Here is a 21802-nt window from a genome sequence, read left to right on the forward strand (position 1 = left end):
CCCTGTGGTTTTTGCTGCTCCCTCTTGAGGCATTCCTAAAGAGGGTAGGGAGGTGTAAGTGGCTGTTGTGGGTGACTGGGTGCAGCAGCAGGGAGACCTTTCATCTGCTCCCTGTGCCGCTACTATGCCTCTGTGGAAATGGGTGCACTTCCACAGAGGCAGTGGAACTGTGGAGATTTGTTGAGTTTCTGCCTCTGCCCAGGCCATAGTTTCCAGGGGGGAATTCCATCCAGTTCAGTGATCTCCAGGACTTGACCCAGTTGCACACACATAGGACTCTTAAAGCTACCTGCATGGGGTCTGGACATGTGACAGGGGGCCTGCAGGAGATCTCAGCCCCTCTGGAGTGGCAGCTAGAGCCAAGCAGGATGATCCAGGGCATCTCACATGGTTCCTGACCCCTGCACCTAGGCACCTGAGTCTGAGCCCATAGTCAGCACAGTCAATGAAGAAATTCGGTTCTCCTTTCCAGGCAGTCTCAGGGGAAGTTCCTGTTGTCACTTGCCAGCTGGAGCAGAGTCACGGGCTTCCAGACTTCTCTCAGCTGCTCTTTGTCCCTCTTGCACTGTGCTTGTTTCACGCTGCAGAGCTCAGAAAGCTTCTGCACGTGCCTCCTCTGGTGGGTTTTTGAACATTCCCACCCAGTCACCCTTACACCCTTAGGTCCCCAGAGACAGTGCAAAAGTCTTCTCAGTGTTCCACCATTCTTGTCTGGAGTCTGGAGACACCATCATGTCTCTCCTCTGTCTGGAAGGACAGCTGTCATCCCAGTATCAGGAATGTTCATCCCTGTGGCATGTTTCTTAAGCTCAGCTGCTCATCAGGGTAGGCACAGGGCTGGGCTGCAGTGTCTGATGTCTGCTCAGCACTTGGAGTGCTGTAAAAGAAACAGACACAGAGAGAGCTCTGGCAATGCGTCACTTTGTGGCCCTGTTGCTCAGAGATAGAGGAGACTCTCTTATCTCACGTTTCCACCAGGGACAGTGATGAATTTAGAGCTAGTGGTGTTCAGACACTGAGAAGTGGGTAAATGCAGAATGTCCCAAATTGGATGAGAGTAGATCCTGTTCACAGATATATAGCTGTTCTATACCCAGCACTTTTCAAGGAGCAAAAGGGTTTTTAGGACAAGAGCTGACCAGAGCCCAAACTATCTCTATCCCACCCTTTTCTTGGGCATTACATACACACTATATGTGATGAATGTTACAGGACTCAGGGACATGTTTTCCCTCCCAAAGGTGTTTAAATGGGAGGACCCTGAAAGCTCTAATGTCTAATGAGTTATACTTGAGTCCATATTGCAGAATTTTGCCCTCATTAGAGTAACACATGAGAGGGACCAAGTCATATCCCAATACCCCAGCAACTGTTGTGGAAATGCATGACACTGGCTGCTGGGCAAGCAGAGCCAGCAGGTAAGATATTCTTAGCTGTCCTGGAGGCAGGAGGAAGGTCTCATCCCCAAGCCCAGGCCCTTGGGCCAGGGTGGTTACCTTCATTCAAAAGGAGCCTGTTCCCTCTCATGCCACCAGCTGCAAAGCCGGGTGTCACACAGCCATGCAGGTCCTGTGAGCCAGCTGGCCTGGGCCAGACTCATCCACTGAGATGCAGATGTGCTGTGTCTGTGCTCTAAGTGAAAGATTTTATGCAAGCAAGAAGAAAAAGTCAAAGACACACTCATTTGAGACAAAGGGTAGAGGAGTGATGGACATTTCAGACGAAGTTTCTCAGATCCCAAAAGGTTTCATTAAGCTGGGTCCTGGCCAGCAGCAGAAATTAATCAAATGCAAGTGGGGAGGAGGGAAAGCAGGAGCTGTAGTAAATGGGAACTGGGCAAATTCCCTGAAAAGGGCTGAGGCAATCAGTGATCCTGCAACCAACAAAACCACCATCTCAGACAGCATATTTCTTATAGTTTTTTAAATCCTCTTATAGTTTTAGAAAACATCAGCCTGAGAGCACATTCTTCTTGTTGTCTTCCTCCCATTTACTTGTTTTCTTCAGCAAGGTGTAGGTGACAGGGAGAAGGAAAGACAGTGAGCAGATGATCTGTCAATGCTCATCTGCTTTGAGTACATGTGGAAACCTGCCCTGGTACAGCCCCACCAGACCTGTCTGGAGCTGCTCAGCAAATGCAACCAGCTCCTGCATCCCCAGCAGGCACCACTGCCAAATGGAGAGCTGAAACTCAGTTTGAGATGAAAGGGCTGCAGAAAGGGAGACTGTACTCTCATCCACATCTGCTATTCTCTCATCCACACTGCAATGCCAAGCAGTCTTTGTTCATGCTCCCACAAGGTGAAACAAGAGCAGGATTTGAAAGAAATCAGCACTGCTGCTGCCATTTTACAGATGGAATAGAGCAAACAGACATGGAAGAGCTTCCCAAGATATATCAAAAATGTCAAAGCACCTGCAGCGATAATCTTAGACCAGACAGGAACCTAGAGGAACTGAATATATGGCCTCTTTCATCTTGCATTTTAAATTTCATATGTTTTAAGGTCAGAAGGGACAAATCCTGTCAACTTGACCTTCTGCAATGGAGAGGTCTGGGAATTTCCTCCAGCAAGACTTGGAGTTTGCAGTTTAACTGAAAGAACTTTTTGCAAGACAGCCAGTCTTAATTTGAAAACCTCACACAATAGAGAATCCAAAACACTTTTTAGCATTCTGTTCCAACAACAAATTACTCTCCCTGTCAAGCATGAATAGTTTAAATTGTAGATTTATTTCTTGCTACAGAGCATATTTCAATAGCTTGACAGCTGGAGTTCATCTGACCTAAAACCCAGATTACTTTATTTTGCCAGATGAGTTTTACCTCTCCAATGAGGCACTACAGTGTGATTCATTGCCTTTGAAATTTAGGTATGTATGGGAAAAAAAAAAAAAAAGAAAAATGTTTGGATTTTCATGGGTCTGCCAGGTGAATAACACCCAGAAGGTCTCTCAAGGCAGCTAAACTGAAAACAAGCAGAACCACAACTTGCAGCAATTTAAGGGTGTTTGCTGCCAGGGAAAACACCTTTCCTTCCCCATGGCTTAATAACACTTCTGGAGCTCTTGAAATCTGGTGTATCAAACTGTGCTGTGCACTGCCCTGCTTACACAGCTAGCAAGGACAGAATCATGTCTCCTATGGGCCAGACCCTTCTGGGAGCTGTGCTCTCCATAGCTCCCCCTCCACTGATGGCAGGCAATGCCTCCCCTTTTTCTCGTGTTGATAGATCTACTCAGCAGTGCTTGGTGCTTCTCCAACAGCAAAGCCAAAGCTTAACACAGTGGTTAAAAGAGAAAATTTAACCTGAAACTGATATGACATTTTATCGCCATTTTAATAAAGGTAATAATGCATGGTTGATGCATGAGTAAGGCAGGGATATAGTAAAAATTGATTACTACATGCCAGGCAAAAGCAAGAGTAATCTGGTAAGTAATGTAAAAACAACAACAAAACCCACAAACAAAGGGGAAAAACCAAACAAACCAGAACCCACACTCCACTTTGAATCAAAAGCCTTAAGATCTGCAGCCAGAACTTTCAAGTGTTGATCGAGATGAAGATACAAAGTGGTGGAAGAGTAGAAAAAGAGACAGTCCTGAAGGGAAATGAGAACTAAATTCTGCAGCTATGTTTGTTGATCACTGCAATATACACGGCTGCTACATAGAGTTTGAGGGATAAACTTTTGTGTTAGAAATAAAAAAACCAATGTGCTGTCTGCACATAGAGTAAATCAAACAAACCTGGGAAATTTCTTTCCAAAAGCCATTTGATTCCTAGCTGGTGAATTGTCGGAAACCACATTCATCCAGACCTCACTGAATTCTTCAGTATGGCATCATGTGGGAAGTGATGAGTTATTTTAAGGCAGCACAGTTAATACAGGAAAAATACAGCAGTACACACACCAGCCAAAGAGCAACAAGAATTTTATTTATAGGTAAGTTGCTTGTCTAATTCTGTGAGCACTGTGTTCAGGTCTGTTGTACTTTTCCTTGCCTGGCACAGCTACAGAAAAACAAAGTTGATTCGTGTAATATATGCTAGATGGGGCTGGACAGTAGATGAAGGCAGAGTAGGGTTCTGCATTCAGAACTATGTTAAGTGAAAGAAGAGTAAGGGAATTTAAATTGTACAAAGGGTGAAGGACAAATACTTACCCAGTGGTGTTTTTTGCCTTAAGAATAAGATGCTCAACAGCAGGACAATCTCACCCCCAGCCCATACCTTGGTCACTACACTGAGCACAGCTACTCCATCTCCTCCACATGCCTCAAAATCACACCCCGAAAGGGAAAGGCATAAAACACAAACGGAGCATGTAGATGTACTGCCTCAAAGGGTTAATTCCCCTTTGCTCAGGCTGAAGAGGAAAAGGGCTTGAGGAAACTATTGCTATAGATGACTTCCTTTTCATGGTGAAGTTTACTGACAGCCGCTTAAAAATACAACCGACACTAGCAGTTTACAGTGTGGGTATTGACCTTTTATTTTTTTAAAAAGGAAAAAAAAAGAATACATCCTTTTAGTGAATGGAAATGTTTATAAAGATACATTTTTTAATTAATTCACACATTAAAGAAATAGGCTTTGAACAAGTTTCTCTAGTGCATGGGACTTACAAATTCTTTCACAACCAATATTTTTTTCAAATACTTTATAATAATATGGCGTTGGGAGAGCCAGAGATCCCCTGAGATGCCAGTACTGCTAGTACAGGAGGTGCCTGACCTCAGTCCCTCAGCCATGAGTACCAGGGATATCCCAGTTATTCTGCAAGGTAGAAAAGGAGGTGCTCCACAAACCCCAATTCCATAATCCAAGACCATCCCAGGAAAACCCAAAATTATCTCAAAGCTGATAGAGAATTGGCAGTTCCCGTACATCTCTACAAGAACTCATCCCAACCTTGGTATTTAGTAACAGCTTTAAGGAGAATATTTATATATAAATCTACTAAAACAACAAAAATAAACCCCCAACAACACCACTGTAAAATTTACGTGAACACACACAACTTAAGCAACACTGTGTTTCCACTGGATCTTGGCTATTAGCTGCTTGCAGTTTATATACAAAGCTGATTAATTAGAAAAGCTGCTTCTGGGAGCAAAGCTTTCTGTCTAGGTTAGCCCAGGTTAGAATAAGGATTTCCTACATGGGATCTTCTATGAGATGGCAATACTAAAATTTTTTATTGTAACACCAGGATGTGCTTGTTTGTAAACATTTTTTCTTAGCATTAAATGAAAATCCAATGCATTCTTACACTCTGAGCTGACATTATGGATCAGCTGACTGATACAATATCTAGGAATTCATAAGTGATATGAAAGTTTGACTAACAAAAATCCTCTAGACTAGTTAATTCCTGGTGTCAAGGTGCTGACTTTGAGCAACATCAAGCAGAATTTGATCCACAGAATCACAGGCAAATTTCCTCCAGGATATAGGAGGTTCCAATCCATGCCAACAAAACAATTTATGTTTTGCATGATCCCCATTCTACAGATTGGAACGCAGGTTTGAAGGGAAGCAGTTTGCCAAGGTCACAGGAAATTTCAGCAACTTAGCTCAAAAGAGCTTCAAATTCCTGACCACCCAATTTGTGTTGGACAACAATGCCCACTTCTCTCCTGACTCCTACAGTCCTCAATCCCCTTCTATTAGGAAAAGATTACATGATACTGCATTTGGAGGAAGGCTCACAGGGAAACATCAAAAGCAAATGTGTCAGGGATATACAAAAGAAAAAAAAATTACTAGACAGGTAAAAAACTCTTCCTGTTGTTCTTGAAGCTCTTCTTTACTTCTTTTTGCCAGCTGCAGTCCTGAGTAATGAATACCTGCCAGATGTGGGTGGCAGCTTCCTCAGACCCTCTCCTTGTGCTTCACGTTAGCCAGCTTGACTGTTTCCTGCTCGGAGGCAGGTGGAGAAGGCTCATCGTGACACCCAATAATCAGCTGATAGACAATCACTCCTGCAACTGCCCCAAGGAAAGGAGCCACAACTGGAACCCACCACCAGTGGGACGGCTTGCCAACCCTGAAAAACAAAAAGGAAGTGCACAAGGTAAGAAGTGCAGCCTAAGAGTTAGGATATTTGCACTTGGATCTGGAGCCATGCAAGACCTGACCCTCCGCAGCTATCACCACCCACTTGCACAGGACAGCAGCACCTGCACGCCTGCAGAGCTTCCAAGGCAAACGTTGCCACACACACAAAAAAACACTTTAAATCCCACTGACAAGCAATTCAGAACAGCTACTTTCAGGACTTCCAAGACTGTCTCTCCACCACGAAAGGAGAGAAGCATTTGTTGTGCCTACACTAGGCACCTTCAATTCCCTCCCACTGCTTGCAGGAAAGCAACCCTTGATAACATGGCTCTCTTAATTGTCTCCAAAAATAACAACACTTCTCATTTTCTACCATTTAAAAATCATGATATGCTCATGTTCAAGGTGCAACTGAAATTCTCATGGATGCTCCTACATTTCCTCTTTGATAGCAAAGTTATGTCATTTGCTCTCACCACTGGAAGTTGCCCAGCTTCCACGATTTCTTAAGAAGCCAAAAAGCAGACAGTGTCTTTTAGCAACATTTAGACAATCCAAAGATACCTTGTGGCTGCCAAGACTCTTTATAGTGCCAGAGCTACCATCTATTTGAATTCATAATTTATTTCCCCTTGATGCTCAAGGTTTTTGTCGCCAAGCACTTACCGAAACACTTCCATGCCCCAGCCAGCAATGGCTGTGAAGAGACGAGGCCCAAAGTCCCTGGCAGGGTTGACAGCATAGCCAGAGTTGAAGCCCATGGAGGTTCCAATAACAAGGACAACAAAACCAACTGTGAAAGCCTCCAGCCCGGTGGGGACGGGGTTGTTGTAGGGATCAACAATAGCCAAGACACAAACAATCAGGGAGGCAGTGCCAATGAACTGGAGAGGAATGAAAAAGGAAAACAAGAATAAAATCCACTTTAATCTTCTAACCCAGTTATTTAACTCCTCTGGGATGTAATTCTCTTAAAAGGAAGAGATAGTGTCATGCCATGACACTATCAGACCACAGCAGCCATAGGAATAAAAGAGTGGAGTGTGCTCCTCTCTTGAGATTATGTCAGCCCAGAACCTCAATCAAACTCACACTTTTCTGCCTACCACCAGAAGTGTTATAAATAGCTCTTTAGGCAGCCAGAAAAGCTGGAAACATCTTCCTAAACCTCCTTCCCACGTAGCGTGGCTGGGTAGAAGCTGTCCCCTTTGTGGTTGATGACAAGTTTAGGAGACAGTCACATTCAACAGCAACCACCACCCATACCCAGCTGACTCTGGATTCTGCCACAACCACTCACCAGAGTGAGAGCGAGGAAGAGCTATCATTCCTCACACAATGGCTCCTGGTGGACTATGACAAATGGGATTCTTTTCTCTGGTGTCCTGACCAGCATTGCAACACTCGTTAATGCCCTGGCACAAGCCTTCTGGCTGTAAGGTCCTTTCTGGCCCTGCTCTTCCTATGGGCTAGTGAAGATTCCTGTGTCAACTCCAAAAAAACTTTCTGGATATCTTATCTTTAAATTGCAATTCATTTTCTAACTAAAGGTGAGGCTCAGACCCACCCAAAAGGCTCCTCTTCAAACACATTTTCATCCTCCCAGCACCCTCTTACCTGGTCAAAGAAGCCATTCACAACATTGAGATGCTCAGATGGGTAGGTGGCAAAAATACCAGCAGTGGCATTCTTTCCTACAACAGTGAGCTGGTTATTGTCAAAAGCCCAGATAGCATCTAGAGGTAGAGTAGGAGAAAAAAAAGAAAATCAACTTAGGGCATCATCCACCACAGCTTTTTAACCAGTCAAGCTCAGAGGCAGATGGCATTAGTCCCTGTTCCTAACAATTAATTGCATCAAGAAAGAGAGTCAAGAAGCAAAGGTGACTCCAACCCTCCCCCAAAGGCAACCAAACGCCTGTGGTATCAGTCTTGGTGTGAAAACATGACATAGTGATATGCATCAGCAAACAGGATTTGGGCTGTTCTTTCACTTTTCTTAGTTATAACTCCCAAGGTTGTCTTTAGGGCCACCAGTGCCTTGCCTACCACTGTGTAGAAGCTGGATAACTAACTTAGGACAGTCTATCTTTCCTTCATGGCGAGTGGAAACAAAACCAGACCCCTCTAAATGTAGCTTTTCCATGGGTTAGGTAGCTAAAATGGGGTTAAATCCCTTCTGAAGAGGAAGCCTCAATCCACAAACTGGAAAGGAAATTGGTGTTGAACTGTTGCCCTGATGTTTACTGAGAGGAAGGTAGGTCTCCTTGCTTCTTCCTAAAGTGAAAAGTAGTTCCAGCCAGTGCTGGGGAGGTAGCTTCCTCCTCCAGCTGGAAACAACAGTGACCCAGATGCTCCACTCAGCTACAGGGAACATCACTCCTATTGCCAGAAACAATCAGGAGGCAAAGTCTGAGTCCAAACGTCACACTTGATATTAGAGGAACAGCAAGGCCCAGCATAAAAATTTAGTTCTCGCCCACTGAAGATCTCCCAATGATGATGAAAAGCACACAGGAGAAATAGAGGCATGAGGAACTGGATTTGTAAGGTGCTTTCCAAGGTATGGAATCACTCTGATAAAAGCAGCAAAATCTGCTACAAGCCACATTATCTGGAAGCTAACACAAGACAATGCATTTGACATGACAGTGAAGACTTCATTTTTTAAGCCAAGAATGAGAAAATGGTTCTGGAGCAGTGAAGAGATATAAAACCTTCATCACTGCCAGTGTTTCATTGACTTTTCTGGAAGACCAGTAGATACAAAAGAGCCCAACCAGAGGTCCAGTGTTCTTTACTCAAGGGCAAAGACTTGCACTTTGACAATGCTGGGTGGCCTTCAGATTGCTTTGAGGAGGCCTGAACCCATCATCATGAGAATGGGAGAGCCATCCCACAAACACAGCAAGGAGGTCTCTTGGAATACTGTACTGCAAGTGCTCCTCTCTGATACAGAAATCTCCCTTCCTGCAGTGAGTCACAAACACAGTAGTCTCACCTCAAAAAAGACACAGGGTTTCCACACTTACCATAGTACAGCCCAAAGACTATGCCAGCTCCAAGGAAAGCCCCCAGGGTTTGTGCAAGGGCATAAATTGGTAGCTTGATCCAGGGCTCCCGGGCCAGTAAGCACATGGCAAAAGTGACAGCTGGGTTCAGGTGTCCACCTGCAGAAAAGTTCGTGGTTAGTGTACTTTTTCGGGCAGAATGTAGGTCCTAGAGCTGTGCCAGGGGCACTAGCTTCCACACCAGTGCCACTCAGGAAAAGCAGGCCTGCACAACAAGTGGCACAAGTGAAACTCAGCCCAGGTGGAGCCGCACGTACCTGACACCTGTCCCGCGATCAAAATGCCGAGCGTTACAGCGAAGCCGAAGGCCAGGTTGACAGTCAGGAAACCTCCATGAGTCCCTCTGCTGAGAATGATCTGCGCCACAGAGCCACAGCCAAAGAGCTAGGAGGAGAAAAAGAGATTGAAATTACCCTCTCTGTTTCACATCAGGGCCAGCTGCTGACCAATGTCTGCCGATGATCTCCTTACACCTTCATGGGACATCATAGTCCACTCACGACTCAAAGGCTGCACAGCTTCTGTCTTTGGTCAAAGTATTTGTACATTATCTCTAGAGATGGGAGGGAAGAAGAAAGGGCATAGACAAATCTATCTCCTGGCAGTATGGACTAAAAACAGGGCTAAAATTAAAAGCAAGACGGATCTACAGGGGTCTGAAATTCTTTGTACAAACATCTAATTTTAAGATACCAGGTGAGAAGGATGAGCCAGATATCATCCTGGTCTGAGATATTCACAGTACAGCTACGCTGATGAGCGATCTGGGTACCATTGTGTTAAAAAGATTAATAATCGTCTGGCACAGTAGCACATAGATTTGTAGGGAACAATTCTGTTAATGCCTGGAAATACAGTTGTGATTGAAGGCGGCCACATTCAGCCTGCCATTCATGGAGTTCTTTTTCCAGGTTCCATCAAGAAAAGTCCATATTCAAGAGAGTCCACCAGCACAGCCAGTCTTGGCCTTCTGTCCAAGATCAGGGGTGGAGCAAACCAAACACTCTGGCAGACAAAAGCTGTTTATTTTGGATGATTGAACTGTTTCCTAGTAGCTAAGGAAGGTCTTGCTTAAAAATGGTCACTCTAACTGGATAATCCTCCTCTTCCCAACTGCACCTAAAAGCCCTCATTCCTATGCTCACCCTTAACAGCTCAAACCAGTTTCCCTTGGCAATTCAGGTCATCAGTCATCCACCTGCAGGCTTTCTATCTTGGTAAGTCTTTCCACTATGCAACATGTAATTTACAGAGCTCTAAACCTGATCATCTGTATGCTTGTATCTCCCACCAGCTCCACCTGAACTGACCCTTGGTGTATTATCACTTGGAATTACCACATTGGCAGGTACTGAGAGGATCCTTAAACTAGGACAGAGATTACAGCCTGCTCATGAGATGCTCAAATCTAGGGATCAAGGCTTGACTTATTTCTTCTGACCACATACCCACAACTACACCCCCAGAAAGACTTTTTACTTCCATGAACTCCATCATCCCAGAATTTCTCAATTGCCACAGAGGTGGTATCAACTCCTACAGGATAAGCCACCAAACAGGCACCAAGGTGGCCAGGTTTGTTGTTGTCAATTCTTCAGCCAACACTGGACATGCCTATTGAGCAACACATGATCCAAATCAGAGGCAAAGACAAAACATACGAAACACATCCCCTCCCATACCCTTGACAACTGAAGAATGGCTAGCAAAGCAAAAGGTGCACTCAGCTTACTTGGAAAGGAGTAGCCAGGGAGGCTGCAGGCTGATTCACGAGGTGGACACTGTGAATACGTGCCTCTTGACAAGGAACCAGGTGCCCAACACAAGGGCCTTGTGTAAAAAGAATAAAGGAACCTGCTGGACTCGTCGGTGAGGGAGGCATAGCCAGCACTGCTCTCTACTGGGTGCAGTCAGAACAGCCCCTACAATGTCCTTACTGAGCTGGGAAACCATGGCAGAGGAGACTCCGAGACAAAGGCAGAAAAGATTTCTTTGTTGGCAGCAAACAGAAACAGCTATGCCCAAACCACCAAGCGAAGCACAGCTCCAACTTAGCAAATAAATACAGGCTAATAACCAGGGTGAATCCTGTTTCTCCCTTTCCCCAAACAAGCCCCACCAAGCTTTGGAGAGATTTCATGGCCATGGTCTTTGCCTCTCAAAGGCCACACAGCACATTAGTCTGACTAGGCAGGGGACAAGCCCACAAAGCCTGAGTTTGGTGGAGTTTACCCCTGGTGATCCCTAGTGATGAAGGTAGGTATTTGTGTTATTCACCCTGTAAGAACTGGCAGTTCTGCAGGTGGATGGTGGCTGGCTCGTTATACACATACCTTTTGGTTGCAGAAACCACGGAGTAAAATTTTCCCACCTCCACCTCCCTGATCACCCACAAAGGTCTTCCCCTGAGCTGGAGGAATGCCAGGCCTGCCATTTCTCAAGAGGTTATCTCAGGAGGTCATTCCCCATTCTCCTCTCCTCCATCCTACACCTGGCAGTCGCATTCTGAGCTTTTCCTCAGAAAGGAGTCTATGGGCCATGCAAAAACACCCCGAAGCCACTCCACAGGACCATTACAACTGTTTATCAGATGAGCCATGAGCACTATTTGGCTTAATTCAGTGTAACAGTAGAAAACTTAACCCTCAGCAGATTAAAAGAGCACAGTGATACTTAGGGACAGGTTTGAACTTTGATATGCAGGTGTTCAGTCCCATCCTGCAACAGTGGGCTCCACTAAACACAAAAATACAGTGTCATGCATGACATCCCTCCACGGGATTTGACTCTAAGGAGCCAGTTCAAGTCATGCTCACCCGGACTTCTGTGGCAAGTACCTTGACACTACAAAGTTTTGTTGTGGTAGTGGCCAAAACAATTTTTAATCACACCACTTTCACTTCTGCTCTTTGCTAGTTTTCCTTCCAATTCCTTTTCCCAGGTCTGATGAGACCAGAGAACCTCAGCTTTAATTTTTTAGGTTTTGTTTGTCCGTTGCTCACAGAGTTCTATTCATGAGCATCTAGCTTGTGTTGAAAGGCAAGGAAGGTAAAATAAGGGCAATTCAACATTTTTCCCAGTCTTTTTAATCCATGCAATGTATTTAAGAGTTCTTAGGCAATATTGTATCACTGTAGTCAGGGACAGTGGTGCACACCTAAGGGGAGATCACACCCCATTCTTTTGATTTTAATAACCTGCCTCCCACAGCATTTTGTTTTGTGGTTTTGTCTTTCATTTGCGTTTGTTGGGGGTTTGTTTTGCTCTTTCATTTGTTTAGCTTTGGTTTGGGGGGAAGGGGGGGGAGGGAGGTGTATTTTTGTTCTGTTTTTGTGTAAAAAACACTTCTAGAAGAATATCCAGCCAACAGAAACCCAGGTTAGCACCTCCCATGACAGTAGGTGCAGCAGTCAACTGTTATACACCCACGATACTAGCCAAGTTCAAAAGTGGTTTTAAAGTGCTAATAAAATACTTGCAATAAAGCATCGCTCCAATGTGTTAAACCTGCTCTCCAAGGAATTGAAGTCAATGCAGCCATTAACCAGGTTAATGGATGCCTGCTCCCTAATTTCTTCTTACTGACTCTAGCAAATGTAACAGGGAGGCTTCTCACTGCTCATGGGGTGATTCAACTTCTTGCACTGTGAAAAAGGGCTAAATCCTTGTTCTGCAGGAATGGGTTCAAGAGTGGCAGGGCTGCCAGACTCCAGAAGGGAGAAGAACACCCCTGTGCAAAGGAGGCACCAGCCAGAAGCAGCAGCAAATAATAGGAAGAGCAGCAAATAAATAGGAAAAGAAAATAATAGAAAATAGGTATCCATTGCAGAGGATACCTCATGCTTGGGAAACCTTGAGCTCCCTGTGTCCAGGGCATGTTTGGAGACAGCAGCTGGCTTTGTCTCCCAAGATAAAAACACCCTGTCTCAATCACTCAAGATAAAAACATCCTATCTCAATGTCTGAACACATAAAAGCCCAGCAGCCAGTAAGGGCTGGTAGGAAAGAACCATGGAGGTTAAAAAAGTTGCAATAGCTCATGAAGAAACAAGGCTACCGAAGGCAGCCTATTCAGGCAGACCTTGTGGAAAATTGCTTCACATATGAGCTTCATACATGGTGCTCAGAACTCCTCCGCACAAGAGCCAGGTTTCTTTCCTTTCTTGTCTCCTCCTGTCTTTGCCAGCGCTTTTTTACACCTTAATGTGCAACACAAAAGGCCTGAGTGCATTTGCTCTTCGACTTCAGACAGGTCTCTAAATGTAGGTGGGAAAGCTTTGCTGGCATAGACCAGGAGGAGTGCAATTACCTGAATTACAGCTCTTCTGCCAGCAAATAAACCAGGGATTAGGCAAGAAGCCTGCTGTAAATCTACCCTAATCCCACCCTGGTGGATGGGAAAGACTGGTCAGCCCTTGATGTACTCTGGTTAATGGAGAAGATGCCAGAAGATGCAGTCAAAGCATGAGTCTGCTTTGAAGGAGGAGACCCAGAGATACTGACAGATGATTTTAAGTTTTGGACACACATAGGGTACCACTCTTCACAGGGAGAAGGCAGGGAGCAGCATGCAGAGATCTCGAACTCCACAGCTCACATGGCAGGATACTCTCCATCGACAAAAAGATAACGCAAGGAGCACTATCCTTTATGCTTTTCCTCAAAGCATCTCTCAAACAACCAGGCTGGTCATCATTCTCAATTTGCAAAGCAAGGAGACACCTTAGACCCCCACAGCCCAGTTTTTTTGTCCAGCACAGCTGGAGGCAGCCTGTACAGAAGCAGCCCTGCAGGAAGGGCAGCAGCAGATGGTCTGTTATGTTACAGCTCTTTGTGCACCACCCACTGAACCAGAGCCAAGGCAGGGCTGCAGGGCTGGAGAGATGAGAGAGTCTAAGCAAAACTGCGCCCCACATACATCACATGCTACAAAAAAACATTGCACAAAGCTGGAGACATGAGCAACCTTCAGCAGAAGAGTTCGGCACTAGGGAGGAAATTCACTGGTTTAGGTTGTTCACATACACACAGAAGGAAAAACACTTATTCTTATGTCCCCTACTACTGTTCAGACCAAGAGGTTTCAGCCATTAGAAAGACCAGTGCATCTGGGGGGGGTTTGGTCACAGGGTTGGGCACTCCTGGGGAAAAGCTGCCTTCCCACCAAGGGAAAGTCTTGGTGCCCAAACCATCCTGCTTGTAGGAAGGAGAAATGTCCTGCTCCTGGAGTGAGACAGCAAGAAGGGACAGTTTGGGACAGTTATTGAAGAGTTTCAACCCCTTCTGGTGGAAGGGTTGAGGGAAAGAGGCAGCACTGCCACTTCCCATGTCCCCATACCCAGCAGCACAGGACCCACCAGGTCCTTCGTTTGCAAGGAAGAATCAGCAGCACTCAACATGCTTACAGCACGGATTTCCGCTCCCTTTTACAGCCTAGCAAAGCATTAACCAAGAACTGTTAATTTTATTTTTTTTTAAATTACTTTTTCCAAATGTGACAAGCCAGCTTTAAGCAAACCACCCCAAATCAAACAGCAGCTATGGGAACTACTGTGCTGCCCCAGACAGCTGTGGGACGAGCAGGCAGCTTTAAGCTGCCGACACCTAAGTGGGTCTCCCCTTGCTGTGGTCATCTCACGAGGTGAAGCTCCCCTTGCTTTAGTCATCTAAACCACTTTGCCGATTTTGTTTCTGCGGTCTACAGCACCGTCATACCCCAAAAAGCTGCCACCTAGCCGCAAAGTCAAGGCGGCACCAATTCAAAAGCAATTAGGAGTTGTTTTGTTCTTTCTTTGTGCCTCTACAGCAGTGATTCACAGTGAGACCCACTCGGAAATCAGTCATAATCAGCACATTACTTCTCCTGCAAATGTAAAAGTCAAACAGAGCCAGCTTTGGTATTTACTGCTAGCAGAGCAAGGCAAACAGACCGAGCCTACAGAGAGGCACGGAGACCCACCATGGAAATCTGGGTTTAGTGCGTTGCTACAGTAATAACACAAACAGCAAGGGACTGGGAAAATGCCTTTGGCGTTTGTAGTGCTTAACGATTGCCAGCAAGCGGTGCTTCCAACACAGGTATAAAGCTCAAGCCTAAAGAGCTACTCGGAAAGTGAGTTTTGAAGAGGGGAAATGCCAATTTAAGTATCAAAGGAGATGTATGTAGAATCAGCATTACTATTTTTGCAACAATAGAGACACCACCCACAAACTAAATAAAAGTTATGCAAGGTGCTCTGCACAGCAGAAGTGGCTTACAAGTATATAGCAACTCGCCTTGGCATTCTTCATGGCTTGGCTGCCTCAGCTGGATTATTTTTCTTATCTTGAAAAAAGAGGCACTATTCTAACAGTCCTTTCCAGCTCAAACCACTCTATTTAAAAAAATGAGAAAAATAAAATCAAGCACTAGGGTAATTCTTACATGCAGCAAGACTATGTAGGGATCTGCAATAGCTTTTGTCTAGAGAGTTTGAGAGAGCTGCAGTCTTTATGCAAGTGAAAGGGAGGAGGCAAGAAGCTGAAGCAGTGCCAATATCCACAGTGGGACAAGTTTTACATTATACAGTGAAATTTAAAGTAAGCTGCAAACTTTAAACTGTCTCCCTCCCTTGGGGCTCAGGAAGTTTATTTCAGTGTGAACAACATCTAACCTTAAATCAATCCCTGATAATACTCTGTTCAAACATATTTGTGTTTAGTCAACTCCATCTCCCATGAAGAAAATTTTCATGCATTCAGATCTTTCTTCAGGTATTTTACTGTGAATCCCAAAACAGATATTTACTGGGGTACAATGCATCTAAATGCACGCACACACACAGCTCAACCTGCTGGCAGGGTGGGCAACAGGGACTTTTGCAAGGTACAAAATGACAATTTCTGTCCTGGGAGAAAATCCAATTCAAACAATTGTCTGGGCCAACTGAAAGGGGAAGGAATCCACCTTCAAGACCCTTTCTATTTCATGTAGGTGAAATAATAAAAAGATGAAAAGGAATCAGGGTGGTAATAAAGAAAAAACTGCAAGTTTCCTTTCACAGGAATAGACTGAGACAGCACGAAGTTGGAGAGGGATTGACTGGCTTGGATATTGCAAGCTTGCAGTCCTGGAACCCATTCTCCTCTGGTGTAGCCTGTTTTGAACTTCTGACCACACAAGAGCATTCACTGAGTTTGGGACTTTCCCTTTTCTCCCACAAGCCCACCCCACCTTCTCCCACATGATCACAGATAGCCCACAGCGCTCCATCCACTGCAGAGATGCTGCAGGAGATCCTAAACAAGTTTGCAAGTCCTACAAGATGGAGTTGAGTGTGCCTCAAAAACCAGCTCAGGAACTCCTGAACATGATGAAGGCTCAGCCTGCAAACTTAGACACACACACACTGAAACAGAGCAGGTTTTATGCTCCTGAGGACAAGGTATGTGCTGCCCACTTCTGCCAATGCAGTGTCCAGCGTGGCCGATGGGTGCCCATTACCACTGCCATTTTGGAGGCTGCTTATGATTTTGGATCAAATGCTTACTCAAGCTTTGAGCAGATCCCAATTCCTCTCTGCCTGGAGAGGCAAGGTGTAAGGAAAAGTAGTCACTGTAGTGCCAGCTGTTACAGTCAGAGGATGGACTAATGGGGTTTGGATCGTGAGCCCTTCTGAAAGCTCAGACCCAAGTGGCTAAAGGCTGGTCTTGTTCCTCAGCAGTATTGGCTTTGCTATCAGGAGGCATTAGTCCACGTTACACCACTTACCTTGTTTCAATCCTGAGACTAACAGCAGCAACATCTGTGATTAATAGACAGCAATCTTCTAACTGTTAATCACTTTCCTATCACCTTCTACCCACCTTAATTCCAAACAACCCTTCCTGGAAAAATCAACAGGACTTGTTTGCAAATCACCAAAGCTGGGTCGCTCTGACAATAAAGCCATTGCACCATACAAAGCTGCTTTCTTTTAAGAGTGGCAACATTTTACACAGTCTTAGCAGAGTCCCCCTAAGCTGCCAGAAAAGATTCCAAAATCCTCTCTTCATCATTAAAAAAAAAATCTTATTTATGAAAGCATATAATTGTGTCAGTCTTTTTGTGTTGTTCCCCAGGTGCTTCAGCAAGCCTTCCTCTGCTTTCAATCCTTCCAACCCTTAGATTTCTCTCCAGGAAGTTCAGCCACCAGTTACAAAGAGGTGTAAACCCACAGTCACTCCACTGAAACCTGCAGGATTGCTCTGGATTTACCCCACCTCAGAGGAACCTGTACCGGCAGATATCCACTGTGCGAACCCCAACTCATTTCTGCCTCAGTGTATATGCATCAAACCTGAGGCCAGCTGGGCAGTCCTGCATTTTCAGATGCAGGTACTCTAAGCCAAATATCCCTTTTTTCTACACCAGTATTTACTCCACACAGCTCATACACAACTCTCCTAGCTGTTCATATCTGCCTTTAAAGCAAATTGCAGCCACTCAAAACATTTGCAACTTCAGGCGTTAGACACACATTTATCCTGTTGTATCCCTCTGTATATTCTGCCCCTTTGGAAACAGGCAGAAGAGTTTTATCTCCACTGGCCACTGAAAAGCACACTGACTGATAGCAAGCACCAGGTCCCAGCTGGCTGTCAGCTGGAGCTGCCGTGGTATCATGCGGCCCCACTGACAAGCCCCTGGGGAATCAGCGGCTGACAGCAAAAGGACACTGCAACAGTTTAAATTCTGGCTACTTCTTCATGATGGGATGCATGGGGAAAGCTAAGTGAAAAAAAAAAAAACCAAAACAAACCTCCTTCAGTTCCTCAGGTGATAACACTTGCAGTATTTCAGAGCCAAGAAAATATCCCAGGGCAGACAGAAAGGAAGTTTTGCATGATCTCTACAAAACGCTTGCTGCTTTCACAGAGATGTTTTGCTCCCTGCGCTTCACAGATACACAGAAGCTTCCACACACCCAACAAGCTCTTCAGAGCCCACATTTTGCAAGAAATCCCAACATCCACCCTTGAGCAATGTGCATGAATTTTTTCCCTGTGCACAGGGACTGTGCTCCAGACCCCTTGCAGCAGGTTGCACCAGAGCTGGGTTCACTCCCAATGCAAACCCTGGCAGCAACGCAGCCCCTTCAGCAGGACAGTTTCCCCCAAACCCTCAGGTGAGAGAGCATCCCCTTACCACAGCCCCCACTCACCACCAGGATCAGCGTCCCCAAGAACTCAGCCAGTGCTTGCCGCACTAATTTGTTTCTGATCCTCAGGTGCTCCTCAATGGTAGCAAGAATGTCCTTTTGCCGCCCCATCGCAGTAGAGGTGCTGCTCAAGTGGTGTCAGGGGAAAAGCAGCAGCTGACAAAGCCTCAGCAAAGTTTCTTCTCCAGCACAGCTGCCTTTGCTTATAAATAAGTTCATCGATGCCTGACACACCTCCTGGGTAACCACACCCCTTCCACCCGCTCTTCAAACCCAACTTTTTTTTTTTCCTGCTTTTCAGCATGAGACAGCGTGGGTGGTTTTTTTCATTTTCCTTATTGCTTGCATAGATGAGAAAAATATTCAGGCCCTTCATAAGAAGAAGGAATTAAATGTGTCCTGCTGAAGCCACTGCTGTTTTCATCACCAGCTAAAATGCAGGGCCATATCTGCCCTTCTCCAGCTTCACTTCAATGCATACCCTGAGCAGTGCCTTACCCATTTGTGTGAGCGTGGTACCCTGCATTCAGATTTCCTTCCCTCCCCAGCTCTTGCAGGGTGGTAAAGTGATGTGTGCTCCTGTGCTGATTCAGAGGCTGTAGGTGCTTTGACAGAAAAACTGGGAGGCAGAAGGGTTTGAACTCCTATAGCTACGTCTGAGGCTCTCCTGAACTCCAGCAGTTACCCAGCTGAAGCTGGTACTGTGAACAAGACCAAGCCTCTTTCCATGGAAATCTACATTTGGGTCCAAATACTTTTGTGTCATTACAAAGTTATCTCACCCTCCCAGAGCTTTGGGAGAGCCCTTGCAGCCCCGTCCCCCTGAAAGCAGTAAAGAAAAGACATGAGGCTCCCGGTGCAGAGCCAATCCCCATCACAGGACCTCAGTGGGGAGCCCACAGACTTACCAAGCCAGACAGGAAACAACCCTTGCTGCCTTTTCATCATCAGTAACATCCTGTATCATTCTAGGACTATTCCACAAGATGGCCTGGATGAAAGCAGTCCCAGTCCGTACCATCTGAGGTGAGGACTGCTCACAGGACATGTGCAGCTCATGGCATCTGGTTTTTGTTAAGTGAGTAGTAAAAATTCCCTAGGCTCCTTGACTCACCAGGCCTTGATACAGAGCTGCAGGGCTGAATTTGCAGGACTGAAAGTGACCCCTTTCCTTGATTTGTTCCCCCGTCTTCTCTGCAAAGCCACAGATGCCCAGCTTTTCCTCTTTCCGTTATTTAACCATCAACTTTCCTGTGGAAAAAACAGAGCTTTTTAGTACAGTGGTGAATGGGCCTTTATTTTGTACAGAAACTGCAGCCAACACAAGAAGCAGTCAGGAATGTGGCTAAGAAAGCAATAATGTGTGAGGAATCAAATACAGGGAAACACTCAAGTCCAAACATAATTACAGGGGCAGGAAACTTTCCTCGTTATTTTGTGCTCAAGCCCAGTCTGGGACTGCCAGCATCAATGGGGTCCTCTGAACCACAGTGAGTGCTCCATCAGCCCCATGCTTGCTTGCTGCAGCTGGGATTTGCAAATCAGGGCTCAAGACACCCATTTTCAGCCTTCTCTCCATATCTCTCCCCTCGTCATCTTGCAGTACATCACCAGAGCCATGGAGGCTCCTCAGTTCCTCCTGCACTCCCCTCTCCTTTATATTCTGCCCTGTCCTTTTCCCCTGATGCTTTAGCAAAGCAATCACAGCCAGAAATTAAGCTGTTTGTTGGGTGTTTTACCCTTTTGGCACTCCCCAAGCTAAAACACACAGCCACCAGTGTGTAGATGCTGTGTTCTGTGGTGTAGTTTTATTGAGATTTATTTAGGCTAGATCCCATTCCTTCCCTGGTGGTGATGCCAGGGTCATCAGACCAGAGAGAGAAAGGTGAGGAGCAAAAAGCATGGGAGGTTGTGATGCTCTCCAAGCAGGTAGGAATATTTCTTCTGCCTCCAGCATCTGAGGCCCTCTGCTACAAGTTGAGGTATTTCCTCACAAATAGGGAAGGGAGGGGAGATGTCGAGGTTCCAAGGTCGATGGTATGTCTTGGTTTTGGCTGGAATAATTAATTTCCTTCTTACTAGTGACTTGGATTCAGTTGAGAATTATGCTGATAACACACTGATGTTTCAGCTGCTGCTCAGCAGTTGAACTCAAGGACTGGTCAGTTTCCCACGCTCTGCCAGGGAGCAGGTGCACAAGAAAGCAGGAGGGGGCATGGCCAGGAGAGCTGACCCAAACTGCCCAAAGGAATATTCCATGCCATAGAACACCATGCCCAGTGCATGAACTGGGGGGAATTGGCTGATCACTGCTGGGAAACAGGCTGGGCATCCCTCAGTGGGTGGTGAGCAATGGTGCTGTTTATTACATGCCTTTCTTGGGTTTTTTTTGTCTTTCTCTTCTTCATTGTCATTGTTATAATTAGTAGTAGTGTATTTTATTTTGTTTCAATTATTAAACTATTCTTATCTCAGCCCACAAGTATTACATTCTTTTACCATTGCCTTCCCCACTGGGGGTGGGCAGGGGGCAGTGCATGGTACTTTGTCTCTGGGGTTTTTTTGATCACAACATGGTAAAGATGGTGATAAGACCAGCATCAAAGCTGGTGCTTGGAGAAGTCTAGACACAGGCAAGCCTGAGGAGCTGGGCTTGGGTGGGTGCTCCAACACCAGCTCTGTGCCTGACTCACTGCCTGACCCCAAGCAAATCCTTCACCTTTCCACACCCCAGCTTTTCCGTCAGTAAATTGGAGAGTGATATCAGATTCCCTTCTCGGGGCGTTGTGAGGGTGAATCACTGCAGCCCAAGATCCAGTGACTTAAAATGAGCAATAGGGAGTTATGCAATTGCTTTCCCAACAAGAAGTCATGTTATTATCTAGGAAGGAGCTTGGGGAAAGGACTGTGATGCAACGCTAGAATAAGCGGGACATCCTTTCAGAAGCAAAAACTAATCAAAGTGTGGGCAAGGCCTGAAAGGCCACACTGCTGGAGCTGCTCTGTGCCAATACAGGAACGGCTGTGCTACACCTATCTGCTGGACTTAGGAACCCATATCCTAAACAGAAATCATTTAAAGATGTCCGTGAGCAGCAACAGATTTCCAAGAAAGCCCATCTCCTACAATAACTGGTGGTCAGGGTACCTGTACCCATCCTGATGGTTAGAATAAATCCACGAATGATAGAAATAAAAAGGTAGGGTGTAGCAGTTAAGAATAATGAGACAAGACCTCAGAGCTGTTTGGCTCTCCTAGAGTTGGGTGGACATGGACAGACATCCATGCCTTTCGGATTGCCTTGCATGGACATCCAAAGAACATCTTTCACAGCACAAAGCCTCAAAGAAGGGAAATTTCCAAAACTGTCGCAAAAATCTCATTCTTGACTTCCTGGTGGTTTTGCCAGAGCTATTGAAGTACAACCAAGGGATTTCTCTTGTAAATCACAGCGTGATTAAAATAACAGGCTAGAATGAACT

At 45.6% G+C, this 21802-nt stretch overlaps 1 protein-coding gene across 1 annotated transcript; it reads right to left on the reverse strand.

Annotated features, from left to right (window-relative positions):
• Window positions 1-4618: 4618 nt before the first annotated feature.
• On the reverse strand, window positions 4619-18480 carry LOC311165071 (aquaporin-3-like). Its single transcript, XM_084224806.1, has 6 exons — window positions 18323-18480; window positions 9398-9524; window positions 9102-9239; window positions 7688-7806; window positions 6737-6954; window positions 4619-6056 (listed from the first exon to the last, which is right to left on the reverse strand). Exons 1-6 carry the CDS (start codon window positions 18428-18430, stop codon window positions 5882-5884), a joined length of 885 nt encoding a protein of 294 aa, XP_084080932.1. The 5' UTR covers window positions 18431-18480; the 3' UTR covers window positions 4619-5881.
• Window positions 18481-21802: the final 3322 nt, after the last annotated feature.

The sequence above is a fragment of the Fringilla coelebs genome (genome assembly GCF_963513975.1).
Source record: "Fringilla coelebs genome assembly, chromosome: Z".
Taxonomy (NCBI): Eukaryota; Metazoa; Chordata; class Aves; order Passeriformes; family Fringillidae; genus Fringilla; species Fringilla coelebs.

Bases quoted from the DNA above. Each gene is read 5' to 3' on its own strand.
- LOC311165071 (XM_084224806.1), bottom strand. From the start codon at position 18,430: ATGGGGCGGCAAAAGGACATTCTTGCTACCATTGAGGAGCACCTGAGG. The intron at 7,807-9,101 runs GTAAGTGTGGAA...CTCTACCTCTAG, and splicing joins AGTCTTTGGGCTGTACTATG to ATGCTATCTGGGCTTTTGAC. The intron at 6,057-6,736 runs GTAAGTGCTTGG...TTTGTTTTTCAG, and splicing joins TGGGGCATGGAAGTGTTTCG to GGTTGGCAAGCCGTCCCACT.